The 18,191-nt window shown below is 33.4% G+C and overlaps 1 protein-coding gene across 1 annotated transcript; it reads right to left on the minus strand.

The window, feature by feature from the left end:
- Nucleotides 1-1,519: 1,519 nt before the first annotated feature.
- On the minus strand, nucleotides 1,520-18,063 carry LOC127727777 (guanine nucleotide-binding protein-like 1). The gene is made up of 13 exons (XM_052234894.1): nucleotides 17,887-18,063; nucleotides 15,749-15,890; nucleotides 13,328-13,415; nucleotides 11,455-11,574; nucleotides 11,007-11,147; nucleotides 9,853-10,060; nucleotides 9,053-9,145; nucleotides 6,395-6,541; nucleotides 6,183-6,226; nucleotides 5,972-6,019; nucleotides 4,378-4,528; nucleotides 2,547-2,687; nucleotides 1,520-1,738 (listed from the first exon to the last, which is right to left on the minus strand). Exons 1-13 carry the CDS (start codon nucleotides 17,960-17,962, stop codon nucleotides 1,731-1,733), a joined length of 1,407 nt encoding a protein of 468 aa, XP_052090854.1. The 5' UTR covers nucleotides 17,963-18,063; the 3' UTR covers nucleotides 1,520-1,730.
- Between the last annotated feature and the right edge of the window lie 128 nt (nucleotides 18,064-18,191).

Here is an 18,191-nt window from a genome sequence, read left to right on the forward strand (position 1 = left end):
TAAATCTGTTGTCAGACTATAAACAAATAAAGTTCAATAAATTCTCAATGTCATATTAGAAATTTATGAAAATCAAAAGGGAGCTTACATCAATAGATATAAACAATTCACTGAAGTTTCATGAGAATTGCTGACAGCATTTTTGAGTTATTGTCCGAAAAATGGAAAATCCCCCCTTTTTTAATGAATAAAACCCAATAACTCAGAAATGTAAAATCTAAAATTTATAAAATTCTAAAGGGAGCTTACATCAATAGATGCAAAACAATTCACCAAAGTTTAATAAGAACTGCTGACAGCATTTTTGAGTGATTGTCTAAAAACTGGAAAATCCCCCTTTTTTTTATGAATAAAACCCTGTAACTCGGAAACATAAAATCTAAAATTTATAAAAATCGAAAAGGGAGCTCATGTCAATAGATATAAACAATTCACCACAATTTCTTGCAAGTTGGTGAAAGTATTCTTGAGTAATTGTCAGAAAAGTTTCATGCAAATTGGTTGAAGCGTTTTTGAGTTAATGTCCGACATGTTGACGATGGACGGACAGACAACGGTATACCACAATACGTCCCGTAAACGGGCTTATAAAAATAGTTGTTTGGTTTTTGAACATCTCCAAGACAATGCTGATATAAAGCTTTGATATAAATTTCAAAATCTGGTCAGAATTGTACAAGTGAGATTGCTTACAAGGCAGACAGATAGACAGACAGTATTTCTATGTCCAAAGCACCCCAATAGGCTGGGGATAGGATAATTGGATAGGACTTGACTAATAAGATCCGTACTTAGCACAAAAACAAATAACAATAAGACAAAAGACAGCATATTTCATCAACAAGTACCCTTGATGAGAACTATGATTAGGATAATGAACATTTCTAAATGAAATGTAAGAGATTTGAAGTTGAGTTAAACAATCATTCTGAGAGTATTGCATGGCAAAACATAGTTCCCTACCGGTTAAAAATTAATTGTACTGGAACAAAATGCTAACTTGATCTTTAACTTGTCATGGTGTAAACTATTTAACAAATATCAAGTCAATATCTTCAAGCATGACGAAAAAAGTGTGGAAAACTGATTATTTAAGTGAATTTTCAAAGTCCAAGGACCATAACTCTGCACAAAATCATCAGACCACAACAAAATTTGAACTGGATCTGTAACTTGTCACGATAAAACAATGTACCAATTATTAAATCAATATCTTCAAGCATGACGAAAAAAGTGTGGAAAACTGAATATTCAAGTGAATTTTCAATGTCCAAGGACCATAACTTTGCACAAAATTATCAGACCGCAACAAAATTCGAACTTGATCTGTAACTTGTCATGATAAACAATATACCAAATATCAAATCAATATCTTCTAGCATGAAGAAAAAAAGTGTAGAAAATTGATTTGCCGGACTGACGGATGGACAGACAGACGGACAGAGTGCAAACCTAAAGTACCCTTCGACTTCATCGGTAGGGGACTAATAACCAGGCTTATTGCATTGAAACTCAGGTATAAATAATGACTTAAGTATTTAATCATCACATAATAAAGCAAAAGGATTTTTAGTTGTCATTTCAATGTCTTCTTCATCTGACGATGTTTCATTTTCATTTTCATCTTTATCACTGTCAAATTCTCCTTCACTGCCATCAGATGATTCATCCACTGATGATCTATATTTAGATAATTTCTCAATCAATCCTCTAGTTTCTTGATGATCCTTTCAAATATCTGTGAAAGAAATGAAATTAATAATTTATATTTATAATTTATTCTCTGCATTTTGAAAGTTATACATTATAACTTAACAAATTAATGTAAATGCAGAAATACTGTTAGAAACCACAATCCTACTACATGTAAAATAAACTGCTTCGCTGAGCGCAGCTGGATACGACTGCAGAGGTCCAAACCTGAACAGTAAGGGCAAAAATGGTCACAATATTCAAGCTTGATACATGTCTGAATTTGGATTGTAATTAAATATTTGACCCATTATAGGTTTCTGACACAGAATAAATGTAGTCAAAGAACTTGAAATTGGTTATATGATTTGAATTATATTCAATTGAAGATTTCTTGCTTTTGTGCAATACACTGTGCTGTTGCGCAATACTTAGTAAATCTGTTTTCAGACTATATACGAAGAATTAAATCAATTGTGACCCCCAATTTTTCAATGGAAAATTGCTAATTTCTTAAATCTTGAAGCAAAAAATTGAAAAACTTATACACAAGTTATTGTCCTAAAACTAGAAACATGCTTGTTTTGGGCCCCTTTTTGGCCCCTAATTCCTAAACGGTTGGGACCATCACCCCAAAAAACAATCCCAACCTTCCTTTTTGTGGTATTGAACCTTTTGCTTAAATTTCAATGAGATCTATACACTTAAACTTAAGTAATTGTCCAGAAACCAAATGTCTTTGGACGACAGCGACAACATGATAGCATTATACGACCCCAAAATTTTTTTGCAGTCGCATAAAAAGTACATGGAACTGTCAATCAAAGCCAACTGAAATAATTCTATAATTTTACCTCTATTTTGTGTAAAACCTGATGGCCTCAATGCTAAACAAAGCCGACCATCTAATCCCATACGTAGAATTAAATTTGCAGATCTGTGAATATCAGGTCTTCCAGCCTTAGCTGTTATCATTCCTCGTTTTATTGCAAATGCTGAAAAAAATCATATAATCATGATTCAATAATAGTAGTTTTATTTAATTTTTTCTACAGTAAAGGAATATTGCCTATATTTTACTATAGACTCCATGCTTCCTATATTGCAAATCCACATAATGCCAGAAAAAAATCATAAACTGGCTCTCATTTGAATAGAAGTAACAAAGTCAATGTTTTGATGTGGGAGACCCAAAAAATTATTTAGATCAAATAATAAAATATGAGGTGCTCACAATAGCATTATGTAAGAAATATTTTGTGAGACTTTCAGACAGTAGTTTAGACGGCACTGCAGACACAAGATGAATTCATCCCTTTGTATTTTTGACAAACTTTGTTTTGTCATTGGAAACCCCCAAAATCATTTAGATAAAAAACATTGGAAGTGCACAATGCCATCATGTTCTCAAGATTCTGTGAAAGGCTGCAGATACAAAGTCTGTATCAACAAATGAATAAACTGACCAACAGATCAAACACACTCGTGCAATAAAAAGGAATTTCCCATTAAAATCTAACTACCAATGCACTTAAAGTGTGGGAATGCCTTAGTGTTATTTTAATAATGTTTTCATATGTATTTCTTGAAACATATACAAAGTTTTTCTAATTATGTCATTGACTGAAATGCCAAATGTAGTCAACTGATGCATTTCCACAGGATTGTCTATTCCTATATCAAGGTATACACAGACGTGCTGCTGGTATGGGTCACTTTTCATGAATATCAAATATATCAATGTGTGCTATTTCATGGAGGTAATATACCAATGGGTAGACATTTATATGTCAAAGGTCATAAATGTTCATTTTCTGTTAAGATGTCTGTCAATACTGTGTTTTGGTCTATTTATCTAATATTATAAATGATTCTATGTGGTTTACTTCTAAATATGATGTTATAAATCTGGGAAGTATATATAATTGGGTTGTGATTTTCCTATGAAATATATAAATGGGGGGAAGGGGGGTGTTATCAAACCCCAGCCTGACCTCTGTACCCAAATTTTAATGTTGAGAACCCTTGTGTGCATTCCAAAATTACACAACACTGAATCATTTAGCACATAAAATTTTCTTAACATGTTTACAGAAATATACATTTTTCTGCATTTGAAATATTATGAGTTTGAATGTCCCTTAGGTATCTTTCGCCTCTCTCATAACAAAACACTGATTAACAAACTATTAAGACAAAGGGTCTAATATAAAGTATATGCATATAAAATTCCCATGACTATAAAAATATATACAATGAACTAAAGTATTACATTATCACCTTGAGCGTATCCAATTTTATCTATCATTTTCAAAAGAAGTCCTCTATAAACATTATCTTTACAAAAGATTTTTTAAGATACATGTATATGTAAATTTAAACTGCATTTAGCAGAATGAAATATTTTGAGAACTGAGAAGTTAAATTAGACAGGAGAAAATTCATACTCCAAGTTGATACATTTATAGTACAGTTTCTTTAATGATTTAGAAAAAAGTTGGTCAAAATTTTTTTGGGAATCTGTATATTGCTTTTAACAATGCTGTCACAATTATCACATACAAATTTTACATTATATTTAAATATCAACTAGTGAAAAGTGAAGACAAAAAAAGGAGATGTGTGGCACCATTCAAGACTTCTAAAAAAAATAAATAATGTAACCAGTCAACAAAGAACAATTACCTTCACATATATCATAAGGAGACCATTCTTTTGATGGAGGATCAGGATGTTGTAGGTGTAAGATGTTCACAACGTTAATTCTTTCACATAAATATCTTACTGCACTAAAAGCTTCTCGTACCTGTGAGATGGGATATATGCCTGCCAACACCTTAAATTTTAATACAACAAACAATTAGAAGTATTTTTGCTAAGCCTAAAATAATGGTATGATATAATCAATACTTCCCCCATTCTATTGTAGCTGTTATATTGCTGTAAAATAAGTACAATCAAGAATGCATTCGTTGTTGTGCTAAGCATACCCCACTCATAATTCAAAGTATCCATGGTATCGGATAATAGGAAGATGTCTGACAGATTCAAAAAATGCTCACACATTACAAATTATTGCTAATAAGCTGATAAGCTGCTGACTAAATATGAAGTCATTCTGTTCAGTTGTTACTGACAAAAGTGTGACAGAAATATTTGTTGGATGAAATGGACTGTGAATGCAATTTAGCCCACACTTTTAGTGTGGGGGTATAAATATATCCCCATTTTACAGTGAATAAAAAATCGCTTTAAGATAAAACTAAATACAACCACAAATTACTTTAAACCTTTACTAAATTCTTTCATATACACAAAGATTTGGTTTTGAAGTCTAGCTGTAGTTATCTGATCACAAACAGAATATCACATCCTAATTTTAACAGTGAAATTGTTTATAAATCTTGTGAATTAAGATACTATCAATATAAACTTGTTTGTCCTTTGAATAAAATTATGCTTAAAGGATATCAATTTAACATTGTATTAAGATCTTTAAATATTGTCTTTATGGGTTTTAACATTGATTTTATTTTCCATAATTAATAGATAACTGAACGTATATTGCTATGCAATAAAAAAACACGTTTGGTCTTACATCATGCTGCTACTTATGTTTTGACATTACACAAAGCAATGCTTTTAGGAGACTGCTTATGAGGTCTTTACACTATATCTGTTTGAAGTGTACTGATTGGTATTTTAGATAGGGAGAACGTGGTTTATCTATTAGTTAACATTAGGCTTTAAAGTAGCTTTCAGTAACTGATCTGATGAGTCAAGTCTTTCCAACTAATTCTAACAGTGTGTTCTTATTTTTTTGTTTTGTTACACAACTGTCAAGGTTGGGGGAGGTTTGGGTGCTGACAAATATGTTAAACCCTGCCACATTTTTTATTTTTCCATCCAAAGCCAGAAGCCTGTAATTTAGTGGTTGTCATTGGTTGATGTCTGCCAAGAATGTTTTTCATTTATTGTTGTATTATGAATCAGGCTGTTGGTTTTCTTTAGTGAAGTGTTTCACATTCTTTTATCCCTCAGCCTCTTATAGCTTATTATATGGTTTTAGGTTTGCTCATGGTTGAAAAACCTACGGTAATTGTTCACATCTTTGTTTTTGTATATTTTATGTAAAGTTGTCTCATTGGCATCATACCACATCTCTTTATTTTTATACTGGAGACCAATGAATAAGCTATTACACAATCTTTTCCTATAAATCACAATTAAGTAGAACAAATAAAATAAAAATGAAACCAAATATTATACATGTACATACCTGCAGAGCTTTATCACATTTTGATGGGAAAACCAGACCAGGATATAACTAATCAAGGAATTAAGCCATGATAACTGACCCAGATAGAATAAAAATTTGTCTTTGATCCACAGTTTATACATAATTGGATTCTCTCTATATAGTTACATTCTAACATCAGCCTTTGAAAACTGTGCATTTTAAAAACTCCAAAAGAAATTCAATTATAAACTAATGTTTTTGTATGGGGATCACTGAGATATCTAATAGTGCTTCCTGTTTCTTACAAAGGGAAATTGAAAATTTATGATCTTGGTACATTTTCAAAATTCAATATCACAAAAATAGGAATTTCATTTCAGTCATTTGTCGAGGTGTATTCTAAATCAGTCATGACTGGCAAATATGAGTGCTTTAGGACCTTTGGTATAGAAAGTTACTTACCTGTGCATCCAATTGTAAGCATACCATTCTTATATTTTTCTGAAGAGGGACATTCTATGGTATCTTCATGGATCTCATTAATAACTTCATTAAATCCTGAAGCCTCATTTTCAGATTCAATTTTATGTCTCCAGGATGACAGGTCAACTAGAAAAGGAAAGATCAAGATTCATTTTTTTTTTATATGCACAACTCAAGATATTACCTGATCTTTTAATATAGCACCTGGCTATCTAAATATTGCATACAGTTCCCAGAATGCCTTCCAATTTGAGCAAACTAAATACCAATCTATAGAAGACATATCAAGTTAAAAAATACATCTAAAATATTCCTCAGTTCTTATGAATAACAGGAGCTGTGTGATGCAAGTCAATCAGGAGTGTATCTGCCGTTAGGCACAATAAGCACGTGCCTACACATTATTAAAAATAACTCTAGAAAGGTTAAAGTGACACCACCAAAATTCAAACTTGATCTGTGTTTTGTGGTAATAAGCATTGTGTTTCATAACATTTGGTTGAGTCAAACTCAAGTTAGAGAACGGAAACCAATTTTGGGACGTACGGACGGACGGACAAGGGTAAAACTTAATGCCCCCACCGCTACGGCGGGGGCATAAAAAATATATATAGCTGGATGTCAGATGCACAAAATGAATCATCCAATTGATGACCCTTCTGAATATTGGAGAGTGTTCCTTTACTTGGTTTTTCTTCATCACTTAGTTACGGAAATAACAAGTTGTGTGTTCAAGAACTAAGGTAGATTCTCACTCCACTGAGTACCTTATTCCTTCAAATGCTCCAAACCCCAACTGATCAGACTACTGACTCAATCTTTGAAATCTTCCGTGCACATCTTGGGGACAGACAAGCATTTATTGAAGAGGTTGCTCGATAGAAAATAAGATGGAACATGGTAGACGATCAGTGACCACTGAAACTATTAGAGTTATAACATCTTCCAGATTAAATAATCAAGAGAACTATTCTCAATAGACAACAAAGTTGAACTGAGCCTAATTTGTCTAAATATATCTAGAAATTTCCAAGTCAATTTTTTTCAACATAGTCTCCAATTAAACCATATGTAAATATTTCCCATAGCTGCAGGTTTTATATATGCCAAGCATTGTCATAAGGTGTAATAAAATGCTCCGCTGGGCGCAGCTTGATACGACCACAGAGGTCGAACCCTGAACAGTTGGGGCAAGTATGGATACAACATTTAAGCTTGATACAGCACTGAATTTGGATTGTGATTAAATATTTGACACAGCATAGGTTTCTGACACAGAATGAATGTGGTCTAAGAACTTAAATTTTTTTAATTTACCTATTCAAACCATATCATTATTATTTGCTTTTATATATAAATCAGAAATAACCAATTTAACATGGAAAATTTTAAAGAAAAAAAAATGAAAAAAAAATCCCCCCCCCACCCAAATTTTTTGAACCCCCTTATGATTCATCACCCCCAAACTCAATCCCAGCCTTCCCTTTGTGGTATGGTACCTTGCAGTACAATTTCAGAGAGATCCATACACTTGAACACAAGTTATTTTCAGGAAACTAGAAAAATGCTTGTTTTTTGGCCCCTTTTTGGCCCCAAATTCCTAAACATTTAGGGCAATTACCCCCAAACTCAAATCCAGCTTTCCCTTTGTGATATGGAACCTTGTAGTACAATTTCATAAAGATCCATACACTTACACACAAGTTATTGTCCTGAAACTAGAAATATGCTTGTTTTTTGCACCTTTTTGGCCCCTAATTCCTAAAATTTAGAGGCAATTACCCCCAAAATCAATCCCAGCCTTCCCTTTGTTCTATGGTACCTTGCAGTACAATTTCATAGAGATTCATACACTTGAACACAAGTTATTGTCTGGAAACTAGAAAAATGCTTATTTTTGCCCCCTTTTTGGCCCCTTATTCCTAAACATTTTGGGCAATTACCCCCAAACTCAATTCCAGCTTTCCCCTTTGTGATATGGAACCTTGTAGTACAATTTCAGAAAGATCCATAGACTTACACACAAGTTATTGTCATGAAACTAGAAAAATGCTTGGTTTTTGCCCCTTTTTGGCCCCTAATTCCTAAAATTTTGAGGCAATTACCCCCAAAATCAATCCAAGCATTCCCTTTGTGATATGGAACCTTGTGGTACAATGTCAGAGAGATCCATACACTAACACACAAGTTATGTCTGGAAGTTACAAAAATGCTTATTTTTGGCCCCTAATTACTTAACTGTTGGTACCATAACCCCCAAAATCAATCCCAACCTTTCTTTTGTGGTATTGAACCTTATGTTAAAATTTCATAGAGATCCATTCACTTAAACTAAAGTTAGGGTGCGAAAACCAATGTGTCTTCGGACGACGACGATGACGACGACGACGACGCCAACGTCATACCAATATACGACCGCAAATTTTTTTTGCAGTCGTATGAAAATGAAAGAAGGCTGGCCACTTTACCATGTATTTACAACCATTCCTACAAAATTTGGTATAATGCTAAGAATTATACATGCTGAATCTAATCAGTTGAAAATATATGGCAAATATATATGAAAAAAAAGATAAAAAATCTTTATTTTTCACTTTTATTTCTATATAAACTCATATAAGAATGATTTAATCATACCCTTTTTCTGCACAATACTTTCACAGATTTCCAATAATTCTCTAGCTCCCATATTTATTGCAAATCTTCCACCTCTGTTTCTTTTCTTTCTGGCTTGTAATAAAAAATGTATAAATATCTTTTTTAAATATTCATATTTGAGCTTAAGTATTTCAAAATAATGAGTACTGTGGAATTATTTATTTTCGTGGGCACCAATTTTCGTGGATTGAGGAATAGTTGTATTTTCGTGGATATTTGATTTTGTGGTTTTACCACTTTCTGCATACAAACCTAAAGAAAATGTGTACTTCTTTGAACTTTTAAATTCGTAATATACCTGTGAAATCCATGAAATTTGGTACCCCACGAATAATAATGAATCCACAGTATTGTGTTTTCTTAGGAACACATAATTTTTAATGAAAGATGTATAACATTTAAAAATAGATTCTCTGTACATACTAATATCCCTATCTAGCAGTAGCAGTAGGTATATAGTATTCTGCATAGCTGTTCATTATCAATTCAATATCTACAAGTTTGACTAAAGACTATCAATGAAACAGCAATATTTCAGTATAAAGAGGGCTAGAATGGTGGAAGGGTTAACATTGAACTTATAAATTCTGGTATTATTAAAGTAGCAGATTCATAAAAATCTATCAAATTACTGATGTTTATAATTAGGTTACAATACAGTGTTGTTTTTTTTTAGCATGAAAATATTTTTGGTTCTCTTCAGTGTGTTCTTTGCACAAAAAATATTTGCCTTATCCAACTACAGTGAATACCGTAAAATTATAAGCACATAAGCTTACCTTTACCAGGTACTATATTTGTTATTGCCTCTTTAGGATAGGATGTAAAACAAGCTATATGTAGTTTAGGATATTTTAGGAGGAAATGCTCTTTCCATGCTATAACCAGTTCTGGTGGCACCATATCAACTTTATTTAATACTAAAATTGCATGTTTTCCTAAATCATTTACTACATGGTTATATAATGCAGGAGAAAAATGGAGCATCTGAAATATAACAATATATAAAATACAATATAAAAGTGTATGAAATTTACATATATATATCTAAAGTTTCATGTAGCTGTTTGTAGAACAAATACAGAAAGCTAGTGTCTGAAGTTTCAATTATTGCTACACAAACACATAATAAAATGCAGTATTTCAAACTTATTTATACCTCATGGCAATATAAATTAAGAAGATATGAACAGAAAGTTGAAGAGTAATTAATGTGAAAACACATTGCATGGTATAGAATGCTCACATAAATATTGATACCAAATTTCAGGGTGTCATGATTCATAGTTCCTGTGAAAAATGTGATGAAAATTTCATAAATGGTTGTTATGTTTAAGAATATATAAATATTTGGTACATAGAAGGTTGATAAGTGAAGGGTGTGAAAATGCATCACATGGTATAGCATGTTCGTATATGAAGCATGATTACAAATTTCAGGAATATCTGACATGCAGTTCCAGAGAGAAAATGGGATGAAAATTTCGTACATGGCCATTATGTATGAAGAATATAAGTATTTGGTAAACAGGAAGTTGATGAGCAATCAGGAGCCTGTAGTTCGACTATACGGTATGAGTTTTTCTCATTGTTGAAGGCTGTACGGTTGCCTATAATTGCTTACATCCACTTCATTTGAACTTTGGTGGAAAGTTGTCTCATTGGCAATCATACCACATCTCCTTATGTTTATTATGAATGTAAATCATACCACATCTCCATGTGTTTATTATGAATGTAAATCATACCACATCTCCTTATGTTTATTATGAATGTAAAAACATGTCACACAATATAGCAAGCTCCAGAGAAGCTTTCTACCAAATTTAAGGAAGCTTTGATTTGTTATTCCTGATGGAAAGACAGAAAGGCATAAAACATTAAACCCTCTCCTCAGGAGCAAGAGTATTAAAACCACATTATGATAACTTACAGGATATCTGATATCTACTATAATTAAGACAATATCTGACATCTCCAGTACTCTCCATAACTGTCTCCAAGTCTCCAAGTTCAACTCAAAATAACTCAGTTTATTTATATCATGCTCAGCAAAGATCTTTTCCACATATTCCTGAAAGAAAGATTTTGATATTACACAGAAACAATCTACAATACATACAGTATATATACAGCCTTTTCCATTGAGTGGTAGCATTTAGCTATAACATAGCAATCTTTCTGATGCATGAGAACTGATCATTTTCTTTGTGTTTAATCAAATCTGTGTAAAATATATCAACAGAAGCTGTTATTAACATATTTACAATTGTTCAAATTTACCAATTTATATAACTGGCAAAAGAGAGAACATGACTACTTCTCTGTATAAAATACACCAAACCTAATATATGAAGAAAACATTTCATCTCAGGTATTACCTGAAAATATTTAGTTTCTGTTTTCTGCAGTTCTGCTGTTGAACAATTATAATGCCATGGTGGTCTCTTAGCTATGTCTATATAAGGTTCACTGTCATCCTCACATACTTCAAGTTCAAGCTAAAATATAAAACATGTAAAATAAATAAAGGCATGCTTGCTGGTTCATTAAAAAAAGTATACAGATGATGAACATGGACACTTTGTCTTGATAAATAAATTAGAATATCAGTGTTTTCCAAAACTTTTTATCTTAGTTTATAGCATTACCAATGAAGTTGATATTCACAGCACAGCAAAACATCTTGAATAGCTATTTAAAGTAAAATAGAACTTGTAATTTTATGCATTGAACTACAATGAATAAAAGAAGATGTCGGGTATATGTCACTTAACCAGAATCCCAATGACCCTAAAAAAGACATCTATAGGTCAACACACTCTCTTTAACAATATTATATACACGTGTCTATACCATACGTCAAGCTCTAAATAGTCACTAGCCAAAAAAAAAAAAAATCAGCATAAACTGTGTGAAAATTATGTAAAATGTGGATTGAGTCTCTTGCACTTAACTTTCATGATTTTTTTTGTTCTTTTTTTGTTCTTTTTTTGTTCTTCTGTTTTCTTGCTAACAATTTAACCAGGTTCATCAAATTTTTCATTTTTAAAATTTCACATAAGAGATATAATTTTAGACCAAAAGTGCAGATAAATTAACAGTTTCTGATTTTGAAATTTTGCTAAAGGGATCAAGTTTTGAACAAACTTTGTGACTTGTCAGTATTGACTTGTGCAGTGCAACTATAACCATAAATTGTTTCAAATGACAGAATTTCCTGTATTACACTAAATTTATTGTTTTCATGATATGGGACCTAAAAAAAGAAGAGTTTAAATAGCCCTTTCTCCTTATTCTGCTACTGTAAATTATTGCTAGTTTTTTTATTAATGCGAGTAATGCTACTGGGTGAGTATCGCAATAGTAAGAACTCAAATTCTTATACCTGAACCATACATCTGTATGGAGCTTTTCCTGAAATTGCAATAATTAATCTCGCATTGTGGTTTGGTCTTCACAAATCGCAATAATAAATGCACACAATATAATTTCTGAATTTAGAGTAGTCTAAGTTATTCGCATATTGAAAAGAAGATACAAAATGCTTTCTCTTTTAACTGTTCATTCCAACAACAAGCATTATAGCCATTATATTCCTATGATAATGAAATCCCTCAACGTACATGTTTAAAGGGCCAGTCATAGAAGTATACCTATATATCTGTAGTTGATTTGGAGAACATATACGAAATAAAAGCCGTAAAGGCTAAGTAGGCTATGTAAGTTAAATACAATGAGAAACATTTTGATTGAGACAAATCTGGTGTAGACCCATGGCTCACTACCAATAGAACAGATCAAAGGCAGCCCCAGGAAGCCCTTGTCCTGAGGGTAGTCAGTTTGTAATATTGAATGCCTGGTTGTCAACTACAATGGATGATGTGTGTGGCGAGTACCATGCTTTATGCACATAATGAATCACTTATGTAGACTTTGTAAAAGAGAATGTGCATGTTGCTGCTACACAATATTTTTTCCCATCTAATTCTCTATGACTAAAAACTCAAAACTAGTTCTCTGTAAGTGTCCCATCAACCCTTCTTTTTAATTCATTTCTATTCGTGTTAATTTTACATCATAGTTATATTCAATGCCATGGTATACATCATAGTTATATTCAATGCCATGGTATACATTGTAGCTCTCTTGTGCAGGTTTTGCAGAAAACAACAACAACAAACAGTTTCATTTTGAACTATAATCAGTAAACAAGACAGATAGAGAAAATGTTTACCACTTAAAAAAACTTACTTCTGAAACATGATGTAAAATTTGTCTTCCCAATTCTCTTTTCTTCTTTAATTTTGCATTAGATTCTTGCAGGAATTGAAGTCGATATCTAATTGAAAAGCAACCACATCAATCATAATTAAAAAAGGATAAATACGTTTACCACAGTTGTACTACTACTATAGAGATGAACATGTGTTATCTTATTTGAAAGTATTTTCCTGTTTTTAGAAAAGGCTTGGTGTTATTTTGAGGCAGAAATTCATGTGAATATATTACTCTCATCATAGTTTCATAAAATGATGACATTATAATATTACAGCGTTAGGATTATTATTTAGTGTCGTTTCTTAATGTCCAGTGACAAATATTTGAGGCATTATGATCAGAGTGAAACAAACATCATACCCCTTCTTTTCCAATAAATCATTATTATACATACATGTACACTTTCAAAGTGGGTAGACAATGATTAACAGTGTAAATTACATACCGCCAAAAAAAGGGCCAATAAGTAGCACAAATCATGCCTAGTCTCCTCCAAAGAGACTTCTCTTATGTGTTGATGGCAAGCATGGCACTCTCAAAATACCAGACATTGGAATGAACATCCCCATCCTGACTGGACATGGCTTGTATTTATACATCCCATGCAACCAAACTTTCTCCCCTTCAACACAGGTCATTACTGGACAGATGTCCTGGTGGTCATGTTAAACAGTTCTATACCATCAAAGGAGGTTAACAAAAGTCTGCATGAATAATTTTCTAAAGAGTTAGTGTTTTTTCTGTTTTTGTGTCCTTTTTTCTGATTTGTAGATCTCCCTTTTAAATGATCAGACAGTATTTATCACAGTTACGTAGCTAATCAATATATACCAATCCAATTGCTCTAAGAGTTAAACCTGCCCTTCAATGGCCCGGTTAACTCCTTACATGATAAATGTAATGACTTGCTTGATTGAAGAATCTATAACTTGAAAATCAAAAATAGGAAAATTATTACCTGGAAAAGAAGAGGCATGGTTTGGATCAACAACAATCTCATGAAGTACAGAAACAAACCCATGTATTTCTTGTTAACTGGATGGACTGTTGGTGTCAGGGTTGTGCTGGAGATTACCTGTTTAGATCTAAAGACTTGATTGACTTGATGGACAGTTGGTGCCAGGGTTGTGCTGTACATTTCCTGTTTGGATCAAGAGATTTGGTTGACTGGATGGACTGTTGTTATGAGGGTTTTGCTGGAGATTACCTGTTTGGATCAAGAGATTTGGTTGACTGGATGGACTTTTGGTATGAGGGTTGTGCTGTACATTACCTGTTTGGATCAAGAGACTTGGTTGACTAGATGGACTGTTGGTGTGAGGGTTGTGCTGGAGATTACCTGTTTGGATCAAGAGACTTGGTTAATTGGATGGGCTGTTGGTGTGATGGTTGAGCTGGAGATTACCTGTTTGGATCAAGAGACTTGGTTGACTAGATGGACTGTTGGTGTGAGGGTTGTGCTGTACATTACCTGTTTGGATCAAGAGACTTGGTTGACTAGATGGACTGTTGGTGTGAGGGTTGTGCTGGAGATTACCTGTTTGGATCAAGAGACTTGGTTAATTGGATGGGCTGTTGGTGTGATGGTTGAGCTGGAGATTACCTGTTTGGATCAAGAGACTTGGTTGACTGGATGGACTGTTGGTGTCAGGGTTGTGCTGGAGATTACCTGTTTGGATCAAGAGACTTGGTTGACTGGATGGACTGTTGGTGCCAGGGTTGTGCTGTACATTGCCTGTTTGGATCAAGAGACTTGATTGACTTGATGGACTGTTGGTGCCAGGGTTGTGCTGAACATTACCTATTTGGATCAAGAGATTTGGTTGACTGGTTGGACTGTTGTTATGAGGGTTGTGCTGGAGATTACCTGTTTGGACAAGAGATTTGGTTGACTGGATGGACTTTTGGTGTGAGGGTTGTGCTGTACATTACCTGTTTGGATCAAGAGACTTGGTTGACTAGATGGACTGTTGGTGTGAGGGTTTTGCTGGAGATTACCTGTTTGGATCAAGAGACTTGGTTAATTGGATGGACTGTTGGTGTCAGGGTTGTGCTGGAGATTACCTGTTTGGATCAAGAGACTTGGTTGACTGGATGGACTGTTGGTGCCAGGGTTGTGCTGTACATTACCTGTTTGGATCAAGAGACTTGGTTGGCTGGATGGACTGTTGGTGCCAGGGTTGTGCTGTACATTACCTGTTTGGATCAAGAGACTTGATTGACTAGATGGACTGTTGGTGTGAGGGTTGTGCTGGAGATTACCTGTTTGGATCAAGAGACTTGGTTGACTGGATGGACTGTTGGTGCCAGGGTTGTGCTGGAGATTACCTGTTTGGATCAAGAGACTTTGTTGACTTGATGGACTGTTTGTGCCAGGGTTGTGCTGTACATTACCTGTTTGTATCAAGAGATTTGGTTGATTGGATGGGCTGTTGGTATAATGGTTGTGCTTGAGATACATCTTCCTCTACTTTTGATGAACTTGCAACTTTGTCATTTTCTTCATGGTTTGACCCTTCATCACTGTCATTTTCACCTGTAAAGAAAAAAAATAATATTTCTATTTTCCAGGTACCTGGCAATAAGTTTTGAAGAGGATATGCCTTATTCTTGTGATGGTTATGTCTCTCTTGAAAACATTTTAAGTTGCTCTGTGCACTGTAATGGGAGTATCTGAACAATGATGTCAATGTTTATCTATCACTATAATAGTTTTTTGTTAATGAGAAGTGTCGGCACAAATAAACAGTGTTATAAATATTTAAGTGATTTTTTCAAGAGTTTCATCACTTTTTAAATAGAGGAAAAAACACTACAACCTTCTTTGTGCCTTAACAGCATTAAGGCCCCAAAGCATGCAAAGGTTATCATTAAAACATGTTTTTGAAATTTTATTGAGCCCAAACCCTTAATTTCAAGGTGTCTGTTTGGTTGTGGGAGATGTACAAATTCACAGACACATCCAGTCAGAATGGGGATGTTAAATTCATAGCCACCAGTAGAGAGTGCCACACTCTCTGCATGTCAAGAACCCTTACAACTCTTTGAGGAGTTCGTAGGTGGCCTGTTGAAAGGCTAAATTTCATTCCTTATTAAATTTATCCTCATTTTCCAGTGGCAGTTAAAATTTCCAATCCTTCATCCTGGTCGACCCCTAATACAGGACCTACCTATTGTATGTATTGCTAATTTGTCCTCGTCCTGAACATGCATGAAATATTTGCCACTGGACAACCATCAATCAATTATTGAAAAGGAAAGAGATATATTAAAACCAGATAAGAAGCTTTGATTTGAAGTTGCTTAGAAAAATATGACAGTTAGGCAAAGGTTGACAAATTTACCCCTTCATTCATTCCACTAAATGTCAGGAATAAAAATAATCTACTAATCCATATAGTTTGTAGTTCTAAAGAAAGAGAAAAACAAAATGCAATCCATCTATAGAATAGTGAATGTAATAAACACTGAACAAATAACAATATGTGATTCAAAACTTACATCAATATTAAAGGTATACATACATGAAAATGTAAAAGCATTATAATAGTTCTGTAACTATGGTATAGCTTTGTAATTTGACGAGCAAGACCAGAGCCATAATGCCTAAAATCAGTGTGATTTAACTCCTTCTCATAGTCATGTCAGTAGGATTTAACTCTTTGTCATTATAATTGTGCAAGTTGGCAGGCCTAAATTCAGCAAGAATAATAATACAGTTCCTAAATCTAACGATAATCATATTATTGCTAACAAAACTCATTTCTGACTTGGAATTTATTTATTTTTTGGATTATCTGGAATCCCTTTATAAGTGATCTATTAATAGATCACCTTTTCCTTTCATAAATTTGTGATAAACTGGCCCTCCATACATATTTACTGTGCATGGGCGGATTTACCGGACAAACACAATTCCGATAAAAACACTGATGACCCACTTGGTTTGTTGATTTTAAAATTTATTTCAGATATCTATTGGGAAATGAGATTAACTACTCAAAATTGATTTGTTAGTGAATCTATCTATATTAAATTCGATACAATTTGAATATAATTAAGCAGAAATACATACGATCAAAGCCTTATGTGGGCGGATTTACCAGATTACATCGTTTATAAAAATGTAACATGTCTATAGGTATATTTTGCATGAGACAAGTGACTGTGCATAGGACTATTAGGCTGTAGGATAAAAGAATTGTCGGACCAACGGGCAATCGATTATAGGACTGACGAACTATAGGATTGTCAGATTATTGGACCGTCTATAAGAGATCTGACCCCATAAATTATGTTAGTGGGATTTAACTCTTTGTTATAAGTTGGGCGAGTTGACAGGCCTAAATTCCCCGGGATTCACCTACTCACAAAAATTCAGCGAGATTTAACTCTTTCTCATTAGTGGGTGAGTAGGTTTGAGTATTTAACTCCTTTTTATAACTTCAATATAAGTGGGACGAGATGGTTTACATAAGTGTCAATGACTCGTAAAAATACTAAAAAAAGTAAAATGCCATTTTGGCATTTACCACTTTGTTTTCTTTTTCTCTTTTCTTGTAACTGTAACTTCTTTTGTTTTCCACTATAAGGCTTTTTTCTAGGCATATTTATTGACTGAATGATTTTATAGCAACAAAATCCTTGATTGACTTCAGAAAAAAATCGTCTGTCGATTTGTTGTTGCGCAATATCTAGTGATCTCCCCTTTTAGCAGTGAATTAAATATCATTTAAAATTTTAAGAGAAATATAAATCTGCCAAAACTGCGTCTGAATGCGTTTTCATATTCATTTTATTTTCTAAAGCATGAAATTGTTTTAATTTAACTGATGGA

The sequence above is a fragment of the Mytilus californianus genome, unplaced genomic scaffold, assembly GCF_021869535.1.
Source record: "Mytilus californianus isolate M0D057914Y unplaced genomic scaffold, xbMytCali1.0.p SCAF_2, whole genome shotgun sequence".
Lineage (NCBI taxonomy): Eukaryota > Metazoa > Mollusca > Bivalvia > Mytilida > Mytilidae > Mytilus > Mytilus californianus.